Raw genomic sequence first — 25,821 nt, forward strand, 5'->3', positions numbered from 1 at the left:
GTTTTATAATTTATCCCTAATATATTTTTAGAATAATTTAGAGAAAAAGCAAAATTTTATATATATATTTTTTTTAGAGTGAGGACTGAAGATTTTCTATTTAAATAGAATATAAGTTCCTGTATAAGTTCGGAGAACTTATACAGTTTTAGAACAGATTAGAGAAATTTAGACCTGTGCAACAGAGGGCGCTAAAAACCCAATAAGTAAGCGGTCCGGTAATCTGAAATAGAGCATCCTGGGAAATGGAGTTTTCAAAGATAATCACGCTAAGTCGTTATTTTCTTATTTGATAAACTAACTGATCGAACGTAAAATTTCAACAAATATTAATGACTTGAATCCACTCCTCAACTAAAAACCATCGAATTGTGGGAGTTGGGAGTATTTGGACTAATTTTCTTCTCGAACCTTCTGGTCGGTAACAGTTTACCCATAGAACACCGCGCCGCTTCCTTTCTTCTCTGTGGTGCGGTGGTCCAATATGTCGCTGTTAGATGGTCCGTTAAACGTGTTCGGCCAGAGAACTACTGGCGAGTCTGTTCGCACTCAGAATGGTAGGTTGTTATTAATTCTGTGGTGCGGTTTAAGCTTGTGGATGTTTTACAAGCCGGCAGAGTCTGAACTGAGTTTTTAATGTATAACACACGTGCCGCTAAGGCTAATGCTAACTAACTTTAATGCTAGCCTAAATTGGTTGTTGCGTTCTACTTTTCTTAACTGTCAATGTCTTTTACTTTGAATAATTGCTGCATTCTATTATAACACAAGCAGTTTTAACTGTAGGTGTGTAATCCCATTTTAGTACCTTCCACTCACTGTCTAATGAATGGAGGGCTATGCTAATGGGGAAGAGAAACACTGTCATGGTCTGAAGGTGTGGCTAGCTGACTGTGCGCCCCACTAAATAAGCTGACAGAACAGCTGAATCAGAAAGTTACTTTTCAGTCAGTTACGTAAAAATGTATCTTTAAGAAACTCCAATGGTAGCAGAATGGTTTTGTGTTTTTTACAGTCATGGCTGCAGCATCCATCGCCAACATTGTCAAGAGCTCCCTCGGACCGGTGGGCCTCGACAAGATGTTGGTGGACGACATAGGGGTCTGTGTCACTTTTTTAAACGAACTTTTCCACGCAAAAATGATTCTAGTATGCATTGGTTGCTTATCAGTCCTGACTTGGTCATCCTAACAGGACGTCACCATCACCAACGATGGAGCCACCATCCTGAAGCTGCTGGAGGTGGAGCATCCTGCCGCCAAGGTCCTCTGTGAACTGGCTGACCTGCAGGATAAGGAGGTTGGAGATGGGACCACTTCTGTGGTAAGTGCTAGCTGTCAGTATTTATTTATTTTTAATGTTCATGTTATTGTGTCTTGTCTCTATGCTGTAACTGCGAAATAATTTTCCTGCTGGGATGAATAAAGTACTTCTATTCTATATATTCTATTCTATATCATGTCAGGTAACCTCCTGAATTGTAAACAATTTTATAAAAATAAATTGGAGATCAGTGTCTATTAACCAGACTGGGTTTGTCTGGAATGTTTCATTCAGCTTTGTGCAAAGAATTTACTTTACAAGATTAGAAGAACCTCAGCCAAACTCAGTGAACTCAATAATGACCATATTCATCAGAAATCTCTCTTTATTTCTGGATTAATTTGTGCCTACACTCCTCACCATTTTGTAGGTTCAATCTTAATGAAATTCTGAGGTTCACAAAACAATTTTCAGCAACTTTACTTCACTTTTATTAAACATGTGGGTGCAAAACAGAAGTCAAAACCTGCTTAAAGCAAAACTTTTCTTCCCATTTCTGCTATGCAGGTGATTCTTGCTGCAGAGCTGCTTAAAAGCGCAGACGAACTGGTGAAGCAAAAGATTCACCCCACGTCTGTCATCAGCGGATATCGCTTGGCGTGCAAGTAAGACGAGGATATCAAATATGAGTCCGCATTGAAAGCAGATCAAGATCATCTTTACAACTGCTTATTTTTGATCTTCCAGAGAGGCTGTGCGGTACATAAATGAGAATCTGACTATTGGGACAGATGATCTGGGAAGAGAGTGTCTAATCAATGCAGCAAAGACCTCCATGTCTTCCAAAATCATTGGAGTGTATCCTAAATATTTGTCTGATTTAGCAGCATGTTAACAAGATGTTATGATGATTTTTAAGTGTTGTGTGAAGGCAGAAAGCAATTCAGTTTCATGTATGTGCCTTGACCGTGGGTCCTTAGTGATGCAGACTTCTTTGCCAACATGGTGGTGGATGCTGCCATAGCTGTGAAGTTTGTTGACGGAAAAGGAGTAGCCAAATACCCCATCAACTCTGTGAACGTGTTGAAAGCTCACGGCCGCAGCCAGAAAGAAAGTTTCCTGGTCAATGGATATGCTCTGAACTGTACGGTTGGTTCACAAGGTACGTATTTTACTGGATTAATTTGGGTGCTATTCACCACTTGCCTCAAGAACTCCCATTTCTTTTTGCTGCCATGTCTTTTAGTGATGTACGCAGTGATACGCGTGGGAGAAAGTAAACTGGTTTTGAAAAGAACAAAGTCACAGTGGGATGAAAACTGTGATGCTTCTTGTAGCCAGATAGTAAATCAGAAGCTGTTATCAATACATGAGACTATTCTTCCTTCCTTTTTAATTTGAGTCTATTTCTGCCGTTGAATGCTCGTTTTGTATACCCACAGAAATGGTGAAGCGTGTTGTAAATGCTAAGATAGCCTGCCTGGACTTCAGCCTGCAGAAGACCAAAATGAAGATGGGGGTCCAGGTCGTCATCAACGACCCAGAGAAACTGGACCAGATCAGACAGCGGTATGTTATAGATCATGTTTGTCTTTCTTCTCTCATCTTTAGGAATAATCCCATTTTAATTTGCTGTGGCACTAGTCCAATAGTGCATACAGTGATACGCGTGGGAGAAAACATGAGCAGCCACAAGTCAAGGCAGCAGCTTCTCTCTAAGCTGCAGGACCACTAATTTGAGCTGGACACATTTTTTGTGTGTTGTACTAGGACTAGTACAGTACTGCTTTCCTGTTTTTGCTCTGCCTTAAATTCCTTGCAGAAGTATTTCAAATATAAAAAAAATAACATGATTTGTTTGTGTGGTTTTAGGGAATCTGACATTACCAAAGAGAGGATCCAGAAAATTCTGGCAGCTGGAGCAAATGTTGTACTGACCACTGGTGGCATTGATGATATGTGTCTGAAGTACTTTGTGGACAGTGGAGCCATGGCAGTGAGACGGGTTCTCAAGAGGGACCTTAAACGCATCGCCAAGGCAGCAGGAGGTGCGAGCGAAGTTCGTTGTCCTGTGCAATGGTTCCGCATGTCTTAAAATATTTAAATGAAAAGTGTTTGCATTTATCTGATGTTTTTGTGCATTTTTAGCCACTGTCTGCCCCTCCCTGTCCAATCTGGAAGGAGAGGAGACATTTGAAGTCACTATGCTCGGTCAGGCTGAGGAGGTTGTGCAGGAAAGAGTCTGTGATGACGAGCTCATTCTCATCAAGAAGTAAGAACACAATAACAGATGCATAGCTCCTAGGTTTGGTGTAAAACAGTATTAAATAATTAAAAATGTAAATCATTTTCTACATCTGAGGTTGTTTTTAATATTGGTGGTGCATTCATTGATAACTTGATACTAGGGGTGTACCAGTAAATCGGCCCTGATTTCCTTAATTTTGGGAGATCAGTGATCAGCCAATACTTAAATATGAAGCATACCTTGCCAAAGGTCTAAAAACCATTGCAAAATCCTCTTGCTCTGCTGTGAGAGGTTTAACTGACAGACTGGTGCACTAGGTCATGTCTGCACATTTGAAGTTAACAATAGTCACCACACTGTTGCCAACTCAGTGACTTTCTTGCTATATTTAGCAGCATTTCAGACCAAAAAAAAGCTGCATCAGTCAAAATTGGAATAAGCAGGTAAGGCTTTTTAAAGATCGGCCACAAAAAAAGTGCAATCGGTGCACCCCTAATTGATATATGAAGTCTTCAGTGTAGAGTTGTGCTGTCATGCTACAAAGGTTTCAATCTGAACCTGTCTCAAGAATGAGTTGCATTCAGGAACTTGTCTGCTTGACAGAGAAGAGTTGCAGTTTTCAGCTGAAAGGCAGATTCTCCTTTCAGTAATTTTACTGGTTTTCATTCCTTCAGTACAAAAGCCCGTACATCGGCCTCCATCATTCTGCGTGGAGCCAATGACTTCATGTGCGACGAGATGGAGCGTTCACTGCATGATGCTCTCTGCGTGGTCAAGAGGGTCCTCGAGTCTAAGTCTGTTGTACCAGGAGGAGGCGCTGTTGAGGCAGCTCTGTCCATTTATCTGGAGAACTATGCTACCAGCATGGTGGGTTTATAAAACTACAAGCCTTCACCAGTAGGGCTTCCTTTAAACTGAATAAACAAACTTTTAAACATCTGTTGTTTTATTTCTTCAGGGTTCCAGAGAGCAGCTAGCTATTGCTGAGTTTGCAAGGTCTCTTCTCGTAATACCGAAGACTCTGGCTGTGAATGCAGCGCAGGACTCCACCGACCTGGTGGCCAAACTGAGGGCTTTCCACAATGAGGCACAGGTCAATCCTGAGCGCAAGAATCTCAAATGGTGAGTTTATAGACTTGTCACAGAACTGAATTCATTGAAAGCAGAGTCTTTACACAATTTGGAAAAGTATTTTAATTCAAGATTTTGTGCCACTGTTTTGTTGCCTGGAAGTTGTATCATCATCACTCCGTTTGTCTATGTCTACTTAACCAGGTCTGCCATAAATTCGAAGTAAAGTTTTATATGTATACTTAAAAATGTCAAAATGCTCTGTGAATTCTGGAAATTGCTTATAAAAATATGTATTGTCTCTGTGACTGTAAGAATGCTCATGAGTAGAGCCACGCATTAATGTAACAAAGAACTTGGATGCAAGATTTGAGAGGGTATCATATTTTAAATGTCATGGTTGCAAATTCTTCATGACACTAATATGTTTAGCCTGTTGAATAGAGTCCCTCTACCATTCTATGATGCCTGCAACTGGTGCATTTTTTAGGTGTTAAGATGCTTAAGCTCACAAAAATGGTGGGGACAGAATTAAAAAAAGTCAAAATGTGGGTTAACCATTACCTGCTTCACTTCAGTATCTACAATTATAATTTCCTACTATTACACAGGTTTGCTAATAAAGAAAATCAAAGCTGTAAAATGTTTCTGTAAAATTGCACCTTTTCTATTTTGAGGCTTCATGTTAAACTTTTTGTTGTGTAGGATTGGGCTGGACTTGGTGAATGGCAAACCCAGAGACAACCGCCAGGCCGGAGTGTATGAACCCACCATGGTCAAGACAAAAAGCCTCAAGTTTGCCACAGAGGCTGCCATCACCATCCTGCGTATCGACGACCTCATCAAACTGTTCCCAGAGCCTAAAGAGGGTGGAAAGTCCTACAGAGATGCTGTAGAATCTGGATCTCTGGACGGTTGAAATATTTACTCGTCTCCGTTGGTTCAACATCTGTATTTATAAATTACTGAGCTCTTCATGGCTGCTGCTCTAGTGTATGCCATGCATTTTGCCTCTTTACATTTCTCCCACTCCCATCATCTTTGGAATTTATGCTTCCAAAGGAACTGTTAGTGACTGTTTTGGTTTTGGACACACAAATAAAGCTTCAGTGGCTGTAAATGACTCTTTATTCATTATTATCAGCACATACCTATTTGCATTACAGTAAATTAAGTTTACAGGAAGCACCAGATTAGAGAAGGCAGCTAATTATTGGCACTGACATGTTTTATCTGCACAACTTTGAGGAAAGATGTTCATCCTACAAGCTGATATTGGAATGTTGAGAAATGTAAACCTTTCTAATGAAGACTTAAATCATTGCAGCAAAATTAAAAACATCCTTACAAGACAGTGTTTGTTTAAAAGCTGTACTCCAAGTAACAACTTGAGCTTCACCGTTTGGAATTTGTTTCTGGAGCCTAATGAAGCTGACTAGTCTTAACAGCTGTAATCTGCACAGGTTTAAGAAACCTTTACTTTCCAGTTCAGACTAAATATTTTAATCACTAAGTCAAACACCAAAAGCTGAGAAATTCAAATTCACAGTGATAATGGCTTTTTATAGGAGAGGGGGTAAGACCACCACATTACAGCATGTTTTACATCACCCAACAATGTAAACAGATTTTATAATCCCTTAATTAGCTAAAAATAAATCAAGTACAATCTAAGCTTTAAGAGGTTTGTACCTCAAACCCTCTCCACACACATGGTGATGCCCATCCCTCCTCCAATGCAGAGGGATGCCACGCCTTTTCTTCCTCCAGTTCTGTTCAGAGCATGCAGTAGCGTAACCAGGACTCGGCAGCCCGACATGCCAATGGGATGGCCCAGAGAAATGGCCCCGCCGCTCACATTCACCTGAAGAACAAAACAAAAGCTTTCAGTGGTACGTCAGCCAACTTCCTGCCCACCACTGGTTTACAAATTAGACTAGAACCCAGATACTGATGCCAGTCTTTACTGTTACCTTGTCTTCATTCAGGCCGAGCTCCTTAATCACAGCAAGAGACTGTGCAGCGAATGCTTCGTTGACCTCAAATAAATCAACTTGATCCAGCTTCCAGCCTGCTTTCTCCACCTAAAGGGGAGTAACTCAAAATTAGAAAAAGAGTTGAACAACAAAATAAAAGTTTTTCGATTTAAGACATTTAATGTTCTCTTGATATCTCACCGCTTTCCTGATAGCTGGTATTGGCCCGGTTCCCATGACAGAAGGGTCCAGGCCTACCTGAGCCCATGAAACAATTTTGGCCATGGGTTTTATGCCCCGTCTCGAAGCCTCTGATTGGCTCATTAAAACAGTAGCTGCTGCTCCATCATTTATGCCTGTAAATGTAGTATTAAATCACCTTTATGACTGTACAAAGTCCCATTTTGTGTTTGATTGTGGTTCATGAGTAACTCTGGAACCTGAAGCGTTTCCAGCTGTGACAGTGCCACTGCTGTCCTTAACAAAACACGGTTTGAGTTTGGACATGGTTGCAATGTTGCTTCCGTGTCGAGGAAACTCGTCCATCTTCACCTCAACAGGACCTGAAGGACAGAGTAGCAGTTGAAGACAGAATGGCAAAGTGGTCACCGGGCAACTGAAAAAGTCTGTTACCTTTTCTGGAGGGCACTGTGATGGGGACAATCTCCTGATCAAAATGTCCTGCTTTCTGTGCCGCCTCGGTTTTGTTTTGAGAATTGACAGCAAAAAGGTCCTGCTGCTCTCGACTGATTCCCCACTGCTTCGCAACATTCTCAGCTGTAAAAGGTTGGCAATCAGCATTAAATACTTATTGACAGAGTACACAAAGCTGACTGAGTTGCTAAGCGTTTACATATAGACTGAGACCTGTAATTCCCATGTGATAGCTGTGGAAGGCATCGGTCAGGCCATCCGCAACCATGGAGTCCTGCAGGGAGGCGTCACCCATCTTCACTCCTGCTCTCATTTGCAGAGTGTGTGGAGCCTGATTATAGACAAAAGAAGTGATTGGTTTTATGCACAACTTTGTGTTGGTCTATCCTTTAAAACTCCAAAATACACGCCAAGATCTGTGGTTGTGAGGTGACAAAATTTGAAAACTTTAAGGAGTATGAACACTTTGGAGGGCGCTAGATATTCATATTCTTTTACAATGATTTCCTCATTACCAACCCTGCTCATGCTCTCCATGCCCCCTGCTACTACCACAGTGGACTCTCCAGACTGGATGGACTGAGCTCCCAGACACACAGCTTTAAGCCCAGAGCCACACACCATCTGGCAGCTCCAGGCAGGGACAGGATACGGGATACCAGCGGCAACGCTGGCCTGACGTGCCGGGTTCTGCCCTTGACCTGAAAGAGAGTTTTAGAAGTTGTTTTTTTTTTTTATTATGTAGGAAACAATACTGCAAGATTTGTTAAATAGTGTGAAAACTCTAAAAGGTTTGATAAACATTTACCTGCAGTGAGAACATGTCCAATGATAACCTCAGAGACCTCTTCTGGTTTCACCTCAGCCCGCTTCAGAACATCCTTTATCACAGGCGAGCAAAGGTCACGCAGAGTCAGCGAGGAGAGAGCGCCACTCAAGCAGCCTGTATGAAATCGGCAAGTTATTAAAGTGTTAAATAATAAGTGGAGTCTCTAAATCTATTTTCGGTTTCACATGGTGAGCCAATCTTTTCAACCATATCTTGTGTTAAGCTCTTAGAAGTAAAATGTCTAGATCTTCACAGAAATGGCCTGTACAAAAAGATGATCATTACACTCTAAAAAATGTGGCCTTTTAAAACTGTTCTTTTGGAGTTCTAAATAGATCTTTTTTATTTATATCCACACTCTGAAGCCCAAAGTAGTATAAAATCTCAGAAAATTATTGATTATATACCTTAATATCTGATTTACAGCACTTTAAAAATGTATCCTGACACTTTTAAATAAACAGAACATTATGCAGTTTGATATTACCTGTCTTGACCTATAATATATAATATATTATATATATATATATATATATATATATATATATATATATATATATATATATGTATATGTTTCTCAAGCAAAGTTCTGCTAAAGGATTGTAGGACCTATATTATATTTCAATTTATTTCAGTATTTTTTTCCCTCAGATTAGCTAAAAATGATGTATTAGTAGCCTGAATGTACAGGAAACTGCATGCTAATTTATGTGGTTTATCTTTTAACAGAAACGATCAGATAAAAAATACTGTACCTTTTGTCCCTATAAATGTCAATGTTTTCGTTTTGAGTTTTTTTTCTTCACATTTTGATTCGCTTTTATTTAACAGCAAGCGGCTGGGAATACTTTAATGGAAAAAAGTTAATTAAATCAGATCAGAGAAGAAGTAGATGTCGTCTCACATCATGTATTTGGTAGCCAATACTAGCAGGCTCGTGTTCCATGGGACTACAGCTACCGGCCAATCAGCAGCTAAAGAATACTCCAGATATAGAAGCCAACCAATCAAAACTCACCAGGAACCTTGCGAGTTTAAGTGCAGGACAGAACCTCTTTGCTTAATTACAAACGTAAATAAGATGTAACATATAGCATTTAGTATAAACATATGCATAAAATAGAAATAAAACAATACACAAATGAGTCTCTTATCCTCACAGATAACTACACGACAATAATAGTTTAAAAATGTAACAAATGCATAGTTACAATGTATGAAAGTCCAGTTTTAACAAATAACTCTAGAACATTAAGGAGGCCTGGCTTTACCTATTGGAGTCCGGGCGGCAGAAACGATAACAACAGGTTCGGCGTTCATCCTGAAAGGCGCTGGTTTGAAGCTGAAGTCTTCTTTCTATTCCTGCCTGTCCACTGACACGGCTCTGTTGACACTGCATAGACGCACAAATGTACAAATGGAACTCATAGAGAACACAGCGCCACTGTGTGTTTGGGAGGATGAGCACAAAAGGGGTGCATAAGGAAGAATTAATATGGAGATACAACATTTCCACTAATTTGCCAATAAATATTTAATAATATTACTTAAACGTATCATCAACTGTTCAAATACAAGAGATGGACAACTTGTTAAAAAACAAAATAGCTTGTCAATATAAATATCTATTATAAAAATATTTTTATATTTGTATGTATTTCACTAATTATTCTAGGTTACATTTTACAACAGGAATATTTATCTGCCAGCTTTGAACAGGATTGGTGGGCGTGGCTACAACCACTCTTGTTAATAGGATTGGTCTAAAACTAAGCTTGTCTGCAGAGGTTAATCAATCGTTATGATGTAATAGCCACAGTGACAGTTTATTTTATGGTGCCCCACAGCACAAGAACCGTGAAATAATTAAACACAAATAATGTGTCTTTGACATAATCATGCACTTAAACTGAAATACATAATTAAACATTTAGTAAATCTGCTACCAACTTCTATATCAAAATAATATACCAAAATAAGATCTGTACTGTAATGCCCTATGTTCTAAGTGTTTATGCAAATCTTGAATAATACAAGTCTTAAACTATTTTTTATGATTCTTTTAATACTGACAATGTAAAATAAATATATATTATTTTTGCACATCAATTAGTTCAATGTTTGAACTTCCTTTTCCCAACACATCAAATTAAGCTTTCCCAAAATTGGAGCTTTTATACTAAGTTCCTGATTTTTATTAATAATTGGTTTCACTCTATAGTATTAAAAATCTTTATTTGTATTTGGTCAGTACATTAAAAGGGCTGAAGAATAATATGGACATCGCATATGAACTACTAACATTTTAACAGAATTGTCAAAACTGATTTTTTTGCCAATGAAAATAAAAACTATTCTAAAACAAAAAAAGAAGAAAACCCACAGGCCAACATCTAAAAATTACCTCCTTGAATATTGTGAACCTAATGAAATTTTTAGTGATGTTACTGACTTGACACATTACAACACCAGACGGCCTGATTTCAGTGTCAATAGCTTAAACAGCATAGCCGTGCTCAAATAAACAGAGTGAAAGGTACTAGTTTTAAATCATACATTCACGCAATTCAAATCTAACATCAATCCTGTTTATATCCCCATTAAGCAACACAAATGTGACAAAGGCATCACAACAGGCAAAGGGACAAGGGTGAAAACAAAACTTCTTGGACAACGGTGCTGTGTTACAGACTATGTATTTGCTGCCTTGTTTTTTATACTGTATAAAAAAAAAATACAGAACACATTAAGTACATTACAAAACCGCGCCATCACTTGTGTTGGAGTCCAGGCCGTTCTGGGCATGACGTGACCCTGCAGTCCTGGCGCCCTTGGTCACCAGGGCAGCCTTGTCCTCGTTGGGATCGGTGGTGGAGTCTGTGTCATTCGAGTGTTGAGTCAATGATGTCTCGCTGCCTGTGGGAGAGTCCACACTCTCGTACCCCGCACTCAGCTGGCTTCTGAAACCGGCAGGTCCTCCAACTCTACCGGATGCAGTCTGACTTCCTGGCGCCTCCTCTGAGTGGTTGGGGAGTTTGGTCTCGGTGTCACCGGGGCTGGAAACCACAGGGGACATTGGAAAGTCTTCTTCGGCGCTGCTGACCTCTCTGTACAGGCTAGGCGTGGTGGTCTCACTCCTTTGGGATGAGTTGCTATTGCTTGGACCATTGGAGACCCTTCCGTAGTCTTTTCCTCCTTGTTCGGTTGGAGCATTGGCCTGTTCTGGCTGAGTGGAGGGTTCGGCAGATGAGCTGGAGGCAGAGGGTGAAGTCCTACTGGGGCCTGCTCCAGCTGAAGCGCCCTGAGACTGAGTGAGCTGCTGACGGGATTCTTTCAACTGTTGCTGTAGGACAAGGATGGTACTCTGCATCCCTTCCACCTCTTCGTCTAGCTGGATAATAAAGTCATTTAGCTCTGGAAGTGATGATATAAAAAACAGAAAGGACATTTTAAAATTTGCTTGAAATATGGTACAGAGGGGAAAAAAGAAGTTTGCTCATACCGTCTTGACTGCTTTTGAGTTCTTCGCTGTACTTCTTCTGCAGGGCCAGCTCAGCCTCTAGCTGCGCGATGCGTCCCTGGGATAGCTGCCTACCCAACTCCTGGTTTTCCTGAATCAGCATCCGACATTTGGCCATCAGTTTCTTCCCTGTTTGGCTGCAAGGGAAACAAGTCTCACATCACACAGTGAACAAGGAGACAAATGCAAAAGGCAGGCAGACACTGATGATCTGTTCCCACTGCCTGTATCAGCCCATCATCGCCCCACAACCCTAATAGAAAGTCTCCACATGACCAATCAGACCTAGCCTCAACATGAATAGCAACCTTTTGAAAGGGCTTGTTGAATACAAATATATGCAAACCATTTAAACTCGTCTGAACCAATGTAGTCAGCATGAATAAAGAAACTTCCTTACCCCAATGCTTTAAAAATTCAAACATTTTGACAAGTAAACTATTTCAATGATGTTTCAGTCTACCTCAACTTACCACAATGCGCATGGATGAAAGATGAACATTGTAGAAGGCAAAATCACAGGCTTTTAAATTTTTTACCCTTCCACCATTACTGTGTCTAAGTATTGGGAGTAATTTGAGCAATGTCACAGAACATTACATCCACAAAAACACCAAGAAATGCTTCAATCTAAGAAAATCAGTACCAAACTTAATGTGCACAATAAATGATGCACAGATTCTGTGAAGTATTCCCTTTAAAGACAAAACAATGAAAATGTTAAAAGCAAAATCAACCAGCTTAGGATGCCGTTTGTTCAAGTTTTCAACAGAAGAAAAGAGAAAAATATATTATAGTTGCAATTATCAAGACTATTTATTTTAAAACTGACTAGTATAGAAGGCAATAGTGATTGTTGAAATTGTATTACTGCAAATGCTTTAACACATATATGCCTACGGTACTGTCCCCATGAGTTAACATATAATAAAGACAGCAGCAATTGTGTCCAATGATAATCATTAAGATTAAACTGAATTACCAAAACCTTGTTATTGTCATCACTGTACTATATATCAATTACTTGATTGCATTAACAATTTTGGTCTTATTTTTCCCCCCAAAAAATGTTCTTTAAGTCATTAAAAATAAAAATGCCAACTTCAACCCAAAGCCACACGATATCAGCAAAACAAGAGCATGCAATATCATTCCTAAATATTGAAATATTGATACCGACTGGGAGTAACCCACATTTCTTTTTCCATCATGTTGACCACCACTATCCCTGAGTTGTGGCATTTAAGTGACTAAAATCGTCATCATGTGTGGGCATACAGACGGTGAAAGTCCAGCCCACTGAGTTTGAATGCTTAGCACCTAGAACAAATGACCCTAACATGGAATCAAAATAGTTCTAGGAAATTGCACATAAGCCGCTATGCTAGTTGTAATCGGAAAAAAAAACTGCAGGTCTACTTTATGTCTGGCTTTATAGTAAAGTGAATGTAATACTTTTTAAAAGATAAAAAGAGTATGAGAGCTTCACAAGTTAAATGTCTGAGTCACATATTTGGGAAACTTAATTTCTAAGCTGTGGAAGAAATTATTTGGTCAATCACAAAAACACACAATACAAAACAATATATCCTCATCAACTGATAACATGAAAATCTGCAGAACATTTGCACTCACAGTTTGACAACAGGAGCGCACCTACAGCAGTGTGTTTCTGTAATGAATTTCAACTGTTCTGCAAACTTTTACACAAGTGTAAAAGATGAGGACCAATCGTGCCTCTTGGTTTCAACACACACTGCTGTAAGTGTTTGCTTTAAGAGAAACGAGAGATCAAATTAAATGGCAAGGAAAAGAAACAATTCACAAAATAAAACATTTAAATACACTCTACCGTGTGGAGGCCCATGTTCAAAGGCATGGGCGAAAGGACCCTCATGCCTGAACCATAGTCCCTTTGTGGATGAGGATCTGTCTCCGCTCACAGTCTTATATCAGTTCTAATGTCTCTTCCCCCAAAAGTCTTACTTTTAATCCTAGTAACTTTCCTCTTATGAATGAAATGTGTCTAGACTGTCCAGAAGTCTTTACAATTCACAGAAAGACTAGCAGGTAATTGTGTGATGTGATCCACTGTTAAATGTCTTTACAAAAGCAAGTATGGAAGCTTTCTTTGAAATGTTCAATTGATGTTTTAGGCTAGGGATGCTCCCCGCCTGACACGACCTCCCCCATAAGCCCTTTATTTTATGTGTGAACTGTCTGGTTTGAGCTGAGGGGTTGGGAAGGGGTCATCCGGTGCGGGCAGTGAGCGACCACCTCTTCGGAACAGTCCGGACTCCTTCAGGCCCTCGGACGGTGAGGGGCGGGAGCTGAAACACAATTGTCACCTGACCATACTGTCTTTTCTCTTTAGATTATGTGATATGTAGCTGCCACAGTACAAGAGAACAAAAGCAGTTTTGTTTTTGCAGTGACTGGCTTTCTGTAAAGTCTGAGTCTTGTGACCAGTACAGCATTTTGTCAGCCTTCCGCCCCACCATTGTTCCTGCATGCCTGCAGTGAGAGTGAGGGTGGGGGGCGTGAGGAAGTCTTGACTTTTTGTTTGAAGGGGGGAGTTATTTTGATTGTCTTTACCTATCAGGTGTAAATTTCCAGGCACTCAGTTCATTTTGGGCCTGCTCCAGTTTGTCTTTAGTCTGTTCCAGTTCAGCCTTCATTTTGAGGAAAAACAAGTTGATGGCTGGATCCACCATGGACGACCGCAGCTGGGCCACACTCGGCTGCTGGACTTGCTTGAGGTACTGAATCTGGGTCTGCAGAATGCGACAAATGCAACTTAGTCACTGGTATAGGAGTACAACCAACTTCACTCATTTCATTTGCCAACAGCTCTCTACTACAAAACTGACATTAAAAATTTGGATTTGGAAAGCATACAGTTATGACACTCATGAATGTTTGTTTTGTTAAAATGTTCCAACCCTCCTTATGCACTTTAGCACCATATCCACTACAAAATTTATGAGGTGTAGACATTAAGGTCGATGACATCACATCCAACCGGCCAAATATATTACTGTTATGGGATGCATTAATGTATTGCAATCCACATATAACAGTCAACACAATATTGCATCCAAACATTTATTTGTAAGTGGGAAAATTGCACAAGCTGATATTCAAATTTAAGAAACTGTGCATCTGTAACAAAAATAATCTTGCAGCAAACATGTGTTGTTGTTTTTTTTTTACCAGTTTTGAGCACCACTTGGATGACAAAATTCAGATTATCAAGGTAAGTAAATCTGCATACTAATTCTTTTAAAAAAAAATCCACCTAATAGCCCATTTTACAGCACTTTGCTCATTCATCATTCGCAAGAATCCCTAATTTTCCACCACTCTTAGATTTCCATGGATGAGTGTTATGCATTCAATCAGAAAAAGCCTTGTAAAATACGGTAATGCATTAATAATTAAACATAAAAAAGGAATTGTACGATTCCTTGAGAACCGTTTGTTAAAAAACAGAACAAAAATGTATCTGTCCAGAGTGAAAAAAAACATGACAGCCAGCACTGCAAATGTTTGCACTCATATTATTAATGGTCAATATGATCAATATTTAAAATTTCCAAAGTCATGAGAAAAATACCTAAGGCTTTTCTCAACCACCAGTTGTCAAAATCAATCTGATATTGCATAAATTTGTTTTCTGAAAGGGGTTATATGTTGTTAACATTTCACATTATTAGAATTACAAATGAAAATGCATCAGCATTGATACAGCCATCATCTGAAGGCCAAAACAGGAGAATTCCAGGCATTCCAGTATAAAATTAAGTTCTATTTTCTGAATAAAAAAACATATTAAATACAAAATAGAATAATGTTAAACTGATACATACTGTGCACTCTTGCATTTCCTGCTCCTTGGTGGCAAGTCGCATCACTAAGATGTTCTCCCTTCGTGCAGACTCCTGCTGCTGCTGCTTGAGCTTTTCCTCAGACTCCTTCAGTCCTGGCACATCATTGGCTACGGTGTGGAAAACAAATGCATCATCAGGTTGAATTTCACTGCTAAAAATACCAATGTAATAATGAGCTAACATCAAATGTACTTACAACAGAGCTCTGCATATTTTGTTTCAAGGACCTGGACATATGCATCGTGTTGCTTCCACCTGTAAAACACAAAGAATTTTTTAAGTTGTTATTAGAATACTTAAAAGATATTAATTTAGATATCATCTTGCACATAAAACAGAGAGGGTGTTTACCTTGTACATAGCTCTTCTCTGGTCAAGGTTTTCATGTCAGACTCACTCAGGCGAACCTGTTAGAAGAGAAAAACAGCGACTGGTCAAATAATTCCGTTACCATTTTAGAAATAAATGGCTCTACAAACAATTTATCTTAATAACAGACCAGCGGGACAGGACTAACCTTTTTCGGAAGAGGCTCCTCGTTGGTCATTGTGAGCTAGAAGCAAAGAAATGAGAAAACCGATCAGCAACCGAAGCTTTAGGTCAGTACATCATATTTTCAGTTGCCAAGGGCTGAATGTGGCAACACAATAAAAATGTGCCATGTTTGAATACAAAGACATAGAATACATAGTGAAATATAATGAGTGTGTGATGGAGGATAGATACTGCAGCGCTGTTCACCTATTCGCCACTAAAAGTTACCATAACCAGCTACTAATCGCTGTCGAGCCAAATGTTCGGTAGTGTGGCAGCAGCCAACAGTTAACAGCGACACAGCGTGTAGAAGCTAACCAAGGTTAACTACTGATTGCTAATGACATTTACCAACCTGCTAAACATTAAAAACATTTAAAAAACCGCTGATGTAACGCTACGGTGTTTTTAACGGTCACTTATGTTACGTTCAATTCTTGGCTCCGGTTCGACTCCTTGTTATCACAAAATGGCGCTGAAGGAAATGACTCCCTCCCTTACGCTCCTTTTCCTGAAACTAGCGGGCTCTTGGCTGCGGTTACCAGGCCTAACGCCATCAAAGCACTCACCAGGTTGGTTCCTTTCGGTGTTTCCGGAAACACTCGGCTTTAATAATTCCTTGCAGGTCCAAATGTAAGAGATACGTTAAGTTTCGCAAAGGAAATTTGCAAGTTTCAGTCACGCTTCGGTGTCCGGACTCTCATCTTCCTCACCGAGGACAGAACAGAATGGCTCTGAACGAGCTGCGGTTGTATTGCACTCAGGCTGCTGCGGAGCAATGTCAAAGAGGGATCACAAAGGAAGATATAACACTCCTACTTTTTTTGTTTAAAATGTTTTAACTGCAGAAAAATTTACTTTTTGATTTTTTTTTCCTTTCACGTTGTTAATACATTAAAATGTTAGCAATCTTCGACCCCGAAAAACAAAAATGTTTTATAAATTTTGTTTAGATATAATTTATATATAAATACAAATGTGAGCATAATACAAGGTATTTTCAGAATAGCTTGTTAGGCTAAGACTGAAACATACATGCGGACATATTTTTTACCATATATTTGTAACCAATTTATACTCATTCTAGACTGGTTTAAGGAACATGGCTACTTTTTCCCAAAAGAAAATCTTTTATAATTAACTCAAATATTCAAGAGCGAGTCCTCATCACTGTGTAGACGATCTCCGATATTACTTGTGACGTAGGAACGGATAGTTCCATTTCACACTGTGGGTTCCACGTTTTCATTTTTATTTTATTTATCTTTTATTTGTTTACTATACTGTTTTCGCTAGGGTATAGCATTCCATAATATAATAGTGACAAATAATAAATGCCTAAGTTTAAAACAGTTATTAAAATCTCCAAGTTGCTCTCACGGGATCACAGTGCATTCTAATCAAGGCCATGTGAATTAAATGCGAGTTATTTCAGGCGATAAACATGGGAATTGTCAGAGTTTTTTTTAATTCTAAAAAAATCTCAATTCTACCGTGGAGTTCGTTGTGCTTCTTTATTATGGTATTCGCCGTCCCCACGCAAGCTTATATAAGTCCTACGCACCTCACGAACCCCCACATCTGCTGATAATAGTACCGTCTCTTCGGCTGTCAACTTGAAGCTGCACCTTTCAAGGGCAGTTACAATTACTTATTGGACTGCTCACGAGTTGCTGTAATCTTGCACAGAGTTATAGGAAACATGCTTTGCAGAGCTGGAGAACTACGCAGGTAAGGCAGCTGAAAATGACCGAGAAATAATACCGCTGAAACTGCATAGAGAACCAGTGGAGCTTTTGCTAGCGGCAGTCAAATGCTAACTTGCAATAGTGTAGTTGTATGTCGCGTGCTAACAGTTAGCTTGTCAGATGCTAAGTTAGATTAGCTACTCCTTTATGTTAGTTTGTGGTGGACCAAAAAAGGATTTGGGTTAATTTGGTTATGTATTCTTATGTTTCGGTGCACGTGTAAACTGAAACGTGGCTTTGTAAAAATATTTTTTTTAAATGTAGCCGAATCTGTTTGCTAATTTAGTTGATGTTTATCCACTTTATATAACCAGAACTAAATCAACGTTCACCTGTTCATCTATAGTTAATTTTCTTTAGTCCACAATGCCCTGCAAACTTGCCTTATAACCCTAGAATGTTGCCATTTTTACAAAACCTTTGTGTTCAGTTTTGCAATTATGTGAGCAGCTTTCAAAAATGTTTTAAAACTTAATCCTGCTTTACAATTTTCAATAATTTTTACTGACATATTTCTTTTTATGTTCCTTGGTCTTCAAGCTTGCTTAAAAATCCTCCACTTTTACTTAATTCAAAACAAAGAAAAATCTTGTTTTCCTTTTATCTCACAATCAATTTGTGCTTCATTTGATCAGCCTGTCACATGCTGTATTCTGATTGAAGTATGTAGTTGTAAAGTGGGGGGAAAAAATGGAAAAGTTCAGTTTACATGTGTCATCAACAACTGGTTTATTCTTTTCTTTGTTTTGTTTTCTTTCCAGGTGTGCTGCCAGCCTCAGCCAAAGCATTTGTAAGGTAGCTGCATCGAGGCAGAAGCATACACTTCCTGACCTGACATACGACTATGGAGCCCTGGAGCCTCACATCAATGCAGAGATAATGCAGCTACACCACAGCAAGCATCATGCCACATATGTTAACAACCTTAACGTTACGGAGGAGAAATATGAGGAGGCTCTCGCAAAGGGTACAAATGGCCACCTGAAGTCACTTAGGACTGCATGAATGCAGATTTAAAATTAGGATAGTTTGAGAATCGTTTCCAAGGGTGCATATTTATGTGTCCTCAAGCATCTCTCTGTAATCGGTATTCTTCATTAAATTTTGACATTGCTGGTGTGTGACTTATTTTAGGAGATGTGACTGCACAAGTTGCCCTTCAGCCTGCTTTAAAGTTTAATGGAGGTGGCCACATTAATCACACCATCTTTTGGACGAATCTCTCACCAAATAGTGGCGGTGAACCCCAAGGTGAGGCAGAAACAAAACCTTATTTTGTTTGTTTTAGTTTTCTAACTCTTAAGAAAACTTACTTGAACATGAATAAATCAGTAGGTCAAAGTGATTTGCTAGTTTACAGAGACATAATTTGAGTGGTTGTGTGTTTTGTTTTGTTTTGATCTCCCTGACCTGGATTAGTCAGGGAAATGTGCTAACTGACAGTGTGGGAAAATTTATTGCACTTCCTCGGTGGCTTTAAAATGCCACAACTTTCTGAAGTATTTCAGCCTGTGGAGGACACTTATTGCTTACTGACTGTTAACTTTGTAGCCTGCGAGTTAGTTTTACTGAGACTTACTCCTGATCATGGATGTTATTGCTCTAAAGTAAAGATCTGTCTTTCAGGGGAGCTGATGGAGGCCATCAAACGGGACTTTGGCTCCTACCAGAAGATGAAAGAGAAGATGGCAGCTGTCACGGTAGCTGTTCAGGGCTCAGGCTGGGGATGGCTCGGTTACGACAAGGAGAGCGGACGACTTCGCATTGCTGCTTGTGCTAACCAGGATCCACTGCAGGGCACTACAGGTTTGTTTAAAATGGCTTTGAAGTGAATCAGATGGGACCATCCACTTCTAGTATTTCATTGTCATGTACATTTATTTTTTACCACCGTAGGCCTCATCCCTCTCCTTGGCATTGACGTATGGGAGCATGCCTACTATCTCCAGTACAAGAATGTGCGCCCTGACTATGTGAAGGCTATCTGGAATGTAATCAACTGGGAGAACGTGCAAGAACGTCTACAGATTGCCAAAAAGTAGAAAAGGCTCTTTAGTCAGCACCCAATAGCACCTTTTATCAAAACCTTTCAAATAATGGATATAAAAAACATTTTTGGTTAAGCAGCACTTGCCATTCAAAGATGTCTGTAGCATTCATAAAAATAAACAATTCAAAGTGCTTTGCTGTTTAAAACAAACCACATCCCCTTTAATTAAGGAAAGAAATCTGAAAACCAAAGACTTCTGCAAATGCAAACCACCAGAGTCTTGTTAAAGCGCACAAAAACCGGCCACCTTTTGACATAGAACCTGGCTCTTGCTTTTCATACCCAACTAACTGGTGCCACATGGGTGCATACTTAAAAAGGTGTGTTTTTGTCCAAATAAGTGACACTAGGATCAGACAATATAACGGCTGTCCATGTTTTTGATGTAATATAATAAAATAGTGTTTCAATTGTACAGGCTTGACTTCTATGTTTTACAAATTGTCCTGGACACTACACTTGCTGGTAATGTCTGGATTACCAGCAATGAATGAATAACTGGATAATTCATACTGAAATCAGACAATGTAGGTCATCTTTAATTCTGAATTGAGCTTTTCAGTACTGTAACTCAATATTTTTTATCTAGTTTAAGCAATATGTGTGTCCTTGCTGGAGTAGCCTGGGTTGCCATTATGTTTTAAGTACAAGTTGAAGTAATGCAATGTCCACTTCAGTACCAGAAACAAAATGTTTTTAAGAGGTTGCATTAATGAGATGATCATAGTAATTTGCTTTGGATTCTAAGAGCAGACTGTTTTGCCTGTGAATTCTCTACAAATTAGGTAACATGGGGAGGTTTATATACTTTGAGAGAGTTTGCAACTTCTGAGTGTAATTTTCATCATTAGTCACCTGAGATTTAATTCTGTTATTAAATGGCGCCAACTCAGGTCATCTCTGGGTTTTTTCGTCCAAAATTTGTTAAATTGTGTAGAATCTTACTGAGTTCAATTTCACATACAATTACGGTAATTCAAACCTAATTACAACACATTAGTCAAATTTAGATAATCATATGGAACAGTTATCTAAATAATAAACAAAAAAAATCTAAGGAAGTGCAGCTACTTTCATTGAGTCAGTGAATTTGCCCATTCTTAGTAGGCAAGCAGCAGAAGAGAGAAACTGCCCACTTCTAATAGAATTAAACCTCCAGAAGGTCCTGGACAAGAATGGGCAGCGTTTTCTGCATCATGTTAAAGGGTTGTCCAGAAAGTAGACAAAGTACTGTGTACTTTCGATGGAAATGTTTTCAGTCTCTTCCTAGCAAAAGAAATGAGAACGTTCTCCAAAACACCTTTCATCAACAAACTGCAGCACTGTTGTTAAAAGTGTACACAATAAAACGTACATATTGTATGAAGAAAATAGAGGCCTTACTTTGTGCACTTTTTCTTTCAGCCACCAGACGGCAGTGTTTTCAAGCTCAAATTTACAAAAGCACCACTCATAACTGTGACCTGTAACCAGGTCTGTCAACTCAGTTACAAGCGTTCATGCAACTAATTATATGGCATTAGTTGTTCTGCAATAGTTTCAACAGAAGACATTCAGCGGTTGAACTATTGTTGGTACATAAATTGTGGTTAGTGAATCATAACTAGGCCGATTAGTTTCCTTTACGAAGGCAAAGGAAACTAATTTGGAAAAGTGAATTCAACCACCCAAAACAGAGGAGTTCCAAAAGTCAAATATGGCTATGCCTCAAAAACAAAGTTTTACTAGCTAATAAGAGGATTACCAGAAGAAATATAGCAGACTCTCTTTTTGCTGAGGCTCATTTGTGCAAAAAGGAAATTTAATTTGAACAAAATGCAGAATATATAACCTCTGGAATGAGAATTGGAAAATGTTGGACAAATATTTTAAAGTTATTTCCTCTGAGTTGCCCAGACTTTGTTGAGCTTATTTCAAACCCACAACACACATATCATTTGAAACACAAGCTCAACTGCTGGTGCTGCTGAATCTCTGTGGTATATGGAGGCATGCAATGATACTGGCGTGAGGGTTTGTTTTGCATCCATTTTTTCATTGTCAATGCATGAGTTCTGAAACTACCTCAGCTAAGCCGGATAAACGGTTGCATTTATTTTTGGGCTTTAGCTGATTATTTGGCTAAATTATAAAAGTAACTTAATAAATGTACTAAACATTAACCCATACGCATGACCTTGCAATCATAGAAACTGCTTTGCTCCAAATTTCTGTGAAACTAGCTTCTTATGACTAATCTTACATTAGTCATTAGAAGCTCTCTTGAACCCATATGGCATTTTGAGTCTTGACGTTTTTATTACCTTGAAGTGTCATGTCGAGAGTCTTATCTGAATATCTGTCAGAACACATGTTCATATTCAATCTTTAGAAACTGGTTTACAGATTCAGAAATAACATATTAGTTATGTCTAAGTATAGATTAATTTGTTAAACTCTGAAAACTGTCTTTTTAGTCAAACAATTACACGTTTGAATCCTTGAATATGGAACGAGCCTGTTTTATCTTCAAGGATAGTATGCTTACGTTCTTGGTCTATTCATGAGTTTAAAGCATTTGACTTGGGCAAAAAAACAGAATCGATTTTGCATGGATGTATGTTTCCTGAAGTCTAACTCTGATTGGCCAGTCAACCGTATGAGGAAAGTTTCTGTCTCTTAGGGCAGTGTCCCAAGAGTTCTGAGTAAAACTAAGGCATTAAAAAAACAGCAAGAAGCCTTGCACAGCCAAATCTGGACAAGGACTAATCACCCTGTTCAGATTTGGTTATGGATAAGTATTTCTGTTAGCTTCGGTTGTCCGTAGTTGAATAAAATATATATTTTTTAATGTTTTGCCTCTCTTGTATAACTTGGTTTCAAATTTAAAATGAGAAACCACCACAACATCCGATGACCTTGACCAGAACTTTCCATTTCTAGTGAGCTTCAAATCTGAACACAAAACATGCTTAAAATTTCCCCACCAGCCAAATTAGAAACAGAACTGTGGCAGACTTTGAGTGATGCTGTCAGTTCTGAGTGAACAAACATATTTGCAGACCACACGTTTGTATTTTTATTGTTTAGGTTCTGGTGGGAGAAGTTGACTTACCCCCACATGGTTCTAAAACTTTGAATTACTCCTCTTTTTTTCCTCCTAAAGCTTTCTGCTCAAAATTATGCCTCATACCCCTTCCTTTAAATTTTTTTTGACAAAAGTTAGACTGTAATGAAGTTTCTAAAAACATTCTGAATATCTAATTTGTTATTCATGAAGCCTCCCCTTTCAGCTTTCAGTAGCATTTGAGTTAGTCACATGCGTATTTCTATCTATTTGTGTCTGTTTTTTGTTGTCTTTGCTAATAATTATTAACTAATAAGAGTAGACATTAATTTAATTCATAATGAATATCAATCCTGAATTGAAGTGTAGTCGTTCATCCTTCTGACTCATCTTTGATAGATTACAATTCTGATTTTTGTATTACGTTTGATTACAGCTTAACATATCTTATTAATGCTTCATATTGTTGCCCTGGGCATTGTCGTTGCTCATCTAGGTTCCATCTGACAAGCTTCTGAGTGAACTATACCTACACTGTTTGTCTTATACACAAGCTGCCATTGTCCTAGTTGGACTTGAATAGAGTCAGCATTAAAGAAGTAAAACTTTCCAGGGCTTCTCATGCACTGCTCCTGGCAGATAGGGTGTCAGAGAAAAATTCAGGGCACCCGTTTGGGTCTCAGCCTGGGTCTGAATGCTCAACCAGGTGCTGAGTGCCAGGAAGCAGACATTTCAGAGGCTGTGGGACTCTACAGGAAGCTTTAGTACTGCAGTCTGTGGATGATTGATTCATCATGGCTGGTGAAAACACCATGCAGACAGATGCACATTCCCAGGAGCCAGAATAAAGTAAAGGTGCGCACAGTAAATTTCCGTAACTCTGCTTTGAAAGTCTCTCAGTCACTTTAGAAAGTCTGCCTTTAAAAGAGAGGAAAAGATTGTTTTAGCAACAGGGTGTGACTGTGTGTGTCTGTTAAATTATTTGTAGTTATGTAACAGCTGGTCTTTACTCCAGTGAGTCCAAAGGCTTGGGACATCCTTTAGGCAGCATGGCGGTATAAATCACTGCAAAAACTGAGGTCATTTTGGTTCATGTTGGATTAATTCAGGCTTGGAAATTCCACACGGAAATCTCAGAGTTTTCTTTCTGAAAAATAGAAAGATCCAATTGTTGCAAAATGTGGTTCATACAGGGATCATGGCTCCAAACATAAAAGCCTTGTATCCATAATTGAACAATTATTTTACAGGATCATCATAATCTGTACATAAGCTTTTTTGAAACTTGGAAGCAATGGAACCCTGATCAAGTTTGTTTGGGAATTATTTCTTTCCACATATTTGTCCTTCTGTTATTATCTGATGTTGTTTCATACATTAGTGTACTACTCATCTAGGCAACTAAGGTCCTTTGGTGTGTAATGTGATAATAATCCTGTTGGATTTGACCCTAAGAATGAAAACATTTTCCTCCCCAGAATCTGTGTCTCTTTTTCTCCTGCTGTGATGAGAGTCAGCACTTAGCAGATCCTTTTTGGCTGCCGGTTCAGGACGTCAGAGGAAGGGAGATGAGGAGGAAAGCTCAGGGAAACTGGATGATTCCCAGCAGCTAGAGCACCATAATACAATAACCGTCCTTCATGCGCAGCAGACTGGATCTAATCCTGGGAATGCTCTTGATGATCCAAAAATGATCCCACTTAACGTGATGCATCCGTCTCCGTGGAGGTGGTATTTTACACACAAGAGATGGGCACAAAAACATCTTTTCAAGTCATTAGCAATGCTTGGTGGCTCATTCAGTTTCTTATAGATTCCCAACTTATGAGCCAGGTTTTTAAAGATAATTTTGCTAAAATAAAAAGTCAAAGTGATTGGTATGCTTATTTATGAGACCAGGCATTAACTTGGATCTAACATATGGAAAAAAGCTGTTTCTTTAAATATTCATCTTGCACCAGTGTAATTCTTTAAGCAGACACACTAGCACATTTTAGTTTCAGTAGAAATTTGACACACTATAAATTATTCAAATATGGATTTTGTTTTGGGTAAAGGTTTGCCATGAGGTTAGCAAGCATCTAGAAAAGAAAAAAAATCTGAGAGATCAAAGATAAAATGATAGATGAACTGCAAGGATATGATGAAAAGAATGGCTCATTGTGAGCATAGTTTGCTGGAGAAAGTACAGTAAAAGATTAAAAACCACTTCTAATAAATTGAAGGGGCAAGTACTTCAATTTATTAGCCTATGCTAATTTTTAAACTGAAAATCAAACTACCACTTTCCTTTTGTATTGTTTTTCATTATTAGTGTTTGAATTTGAAGAGACCTATTTCCAATAAAAGGCAAAATCCAAATTTTGCCAGATTAAATTATGAGTTGCCCAGCAAATTCTGGTTAATATTTTAAACTTATATGTTATATTTTGCATTATATGTTATATGTTGTTTTATGGCAAAACAGTTTTTTTATGAGAGAATATATAAAGTAACACATACAGTATATATCTGTCATCCTGAAAGAACTGCCGCACCCGTTCTACAGCATGACGCCAATAGCCCAAACCTAAACAATTGGGATGGTGTTTTCAGGTTTCCAAGCTTCTTCCTTTTCCTCTAATTATAACGATGAGCATTTTAGGCAGACACTTCAATTTAAGTTTCATGAAACCACAGGACACACATCCAAAAATTAAGATCTTCTTTCCTTAGCGCATTTGCAAATTGCAATCTGGGTTTTTGTGTTGAGTCTAAGGAAATGGCTTCAAGGGTTGATTCATTATGGATAATGACTCCTTGTCCAACTTCAACCTTCATCTTCATAAGGTGCTTTTCTTTTTTTCAGAAACACATTTTACACTAGATGTCGTTTATTTTTGGACACAGAACCCATCTTTTTCCAGTGCAGTTGAATGTTTTTCAACCCTGGTCCTCAAGACACATTGCCCTGCATGTTTTAGGCATTTCCCTGCTTCAGCACACATGATTT

The 25,821-nt window shown here is 38.8% G+C and overlaps 4 protein-coding genes and 1 non-coding gene across 6 annotated transcripts; 3 read left to right on the forward strand and 2 right to left on the reverse strand.

Annotated features, from left to right (window-relative positions):
- Window positions 1-402: 402 nt before the first annotated feature.
- tcp1 (t-complex 1) lies at window positions 403-5,702 on the forward strand. Its single transcript, XM_028040440.1, has 12 exons — window positions 403-557; window positions 1,016-1,101; window positions 1,195-1,323; window positions 1,831-1,928; window positions 2,011-2,121; window positions 2,244-2,425; window positions 2,706-2,832; window positions 3,136-3,311; window positions 3,412-3,535; window positions 4,186-4,378; window positions 4,470-4,633; window positions 5,288-5,702. Exons 1-12 carry the CDS (start codon window positions 485-487, stop codon window positions 5,499-5,501), a joined length of 1,677 nt encoding a protein of 558 aa, XP_027896241.1. The 5' UTR covers window positions 403-484; the 3' UTR covers window positions 5,502-5,702.
- Window positions 793-930, forward strand: LOC114159173 (small nucleolar RNA SNORA29). Its single transcript, XR_003598558.1, has one exon. It is a non-coding gene; the product is annotated as a small nucleolar RNA SNORA29 (small nucleolar RNA).
- Window positions 5,693-9,459, reverse strand: acat2 (acetyl-CoA acetyltransferase 2). The gene is made up of 9 exons (XM_028040441.1): window positions 9,313-9,459; window positions 8,021-8,155; window positions 7,732-7,913; window positions 7,426-7,543; window positions 7,192-7,335; window positions 6,999-7,121; window positions 6,760-6,914; window positions 6,556-6,666; window positions 5,693-6,446 (listed from the first exon to the last, which is right to left on the reverse strand). Exons 1-9 carry the CDS (start codon window positions 9,359-9,361, stop codon window positions 6,276-6,278), a joined length of 1,188 nt encoding a protein of 395 aa, XP_027896242.1. The 5' UTR covers window positions 9,362-9,459; the 3' UTR covers window positions 5,693-6,275.
- An 800-nt stretch (window positions 9,460-10,259) lies between these two features.
- Window positions 10,260-16,749, reverse strand: wtap (WT1 associated protein). Of its 2 annotated transcripts, none has more exons than XM_028040192.1 (8): window positions 16,555-16,749; window positions 15,969-16,004; window positions 15,803-15,858; window positions 15,648-15,706; window positions 15,431-15,558; window positions 14,157-14,335; window positions 11,544-11,698; window positions 10,260-11,455 (listed from the first exon to the last, which is right to left on the reverse strand). In XM_028040192.1, exons 2-8 carry the CDS (start codon window positions 15,996-15,998, stop codon window positions 10,797-10,799), a joined length of 1,266 nt encoding a protein of 421 aa, XP_027895993.1. In that variant the 5' UTR covers window positions 15,999-16,004; window positions 16,555-16,749; the 3' UTR covers window positions 10,260-10,796. The 2 variants fall into 2 exon arrangements, with proteins under 2 accessions (XP_027895993.1, XP_027895994.1); XM_028040193.1 differs by lacking the exon at window positions 16,555-16,749 and adding an exon at window positions 16,341-16,363.
- Window positions 16,750-17,541: 792 nt separating this feature from the next.
- sod2 (superoxide dismutase 2, mitochondrial) lies at window positions 17,542-20,198 on the forward strand. Its single transcript, XM_028041020.1, has 5 exons — window positions 17,542-17,716; window positions 18,495-18,700; window positions 18,868-18,984; window positions 19,360-19,539; window positions 19,630-20,198. Exons 1-5 carry the CDS (start codon window positions 17,688-17,690, stop codon window positions 19,773-19,775), a joined length of 678 nt encoding a protein of 225 aa, XP_027896821.1. The 5' UTR covers window positions 17,542-17,687; the 3' UTR covers window positions 19,776-20,198.
- Window positions 20,199-25,821: the final 5,623 nt, after the last annotated feature.

This window comes from Xiphophorus couchianus, chromosome 15 (genome assembly GCF_001444195.1).
Source record: "Xiphophorus couchianus chromosome 15, X_couchianus-1.0, whole genome shotgun sequence".
In the NCBI taxonomy this organism is placed as follows: domain Eukaryota; kingdom Metazoa; phylum Chordata; class Actinopteri; order Cyprinodontiformes; family Poeciliidae; genus Xiphophorus; species Xiphophorus couchianus.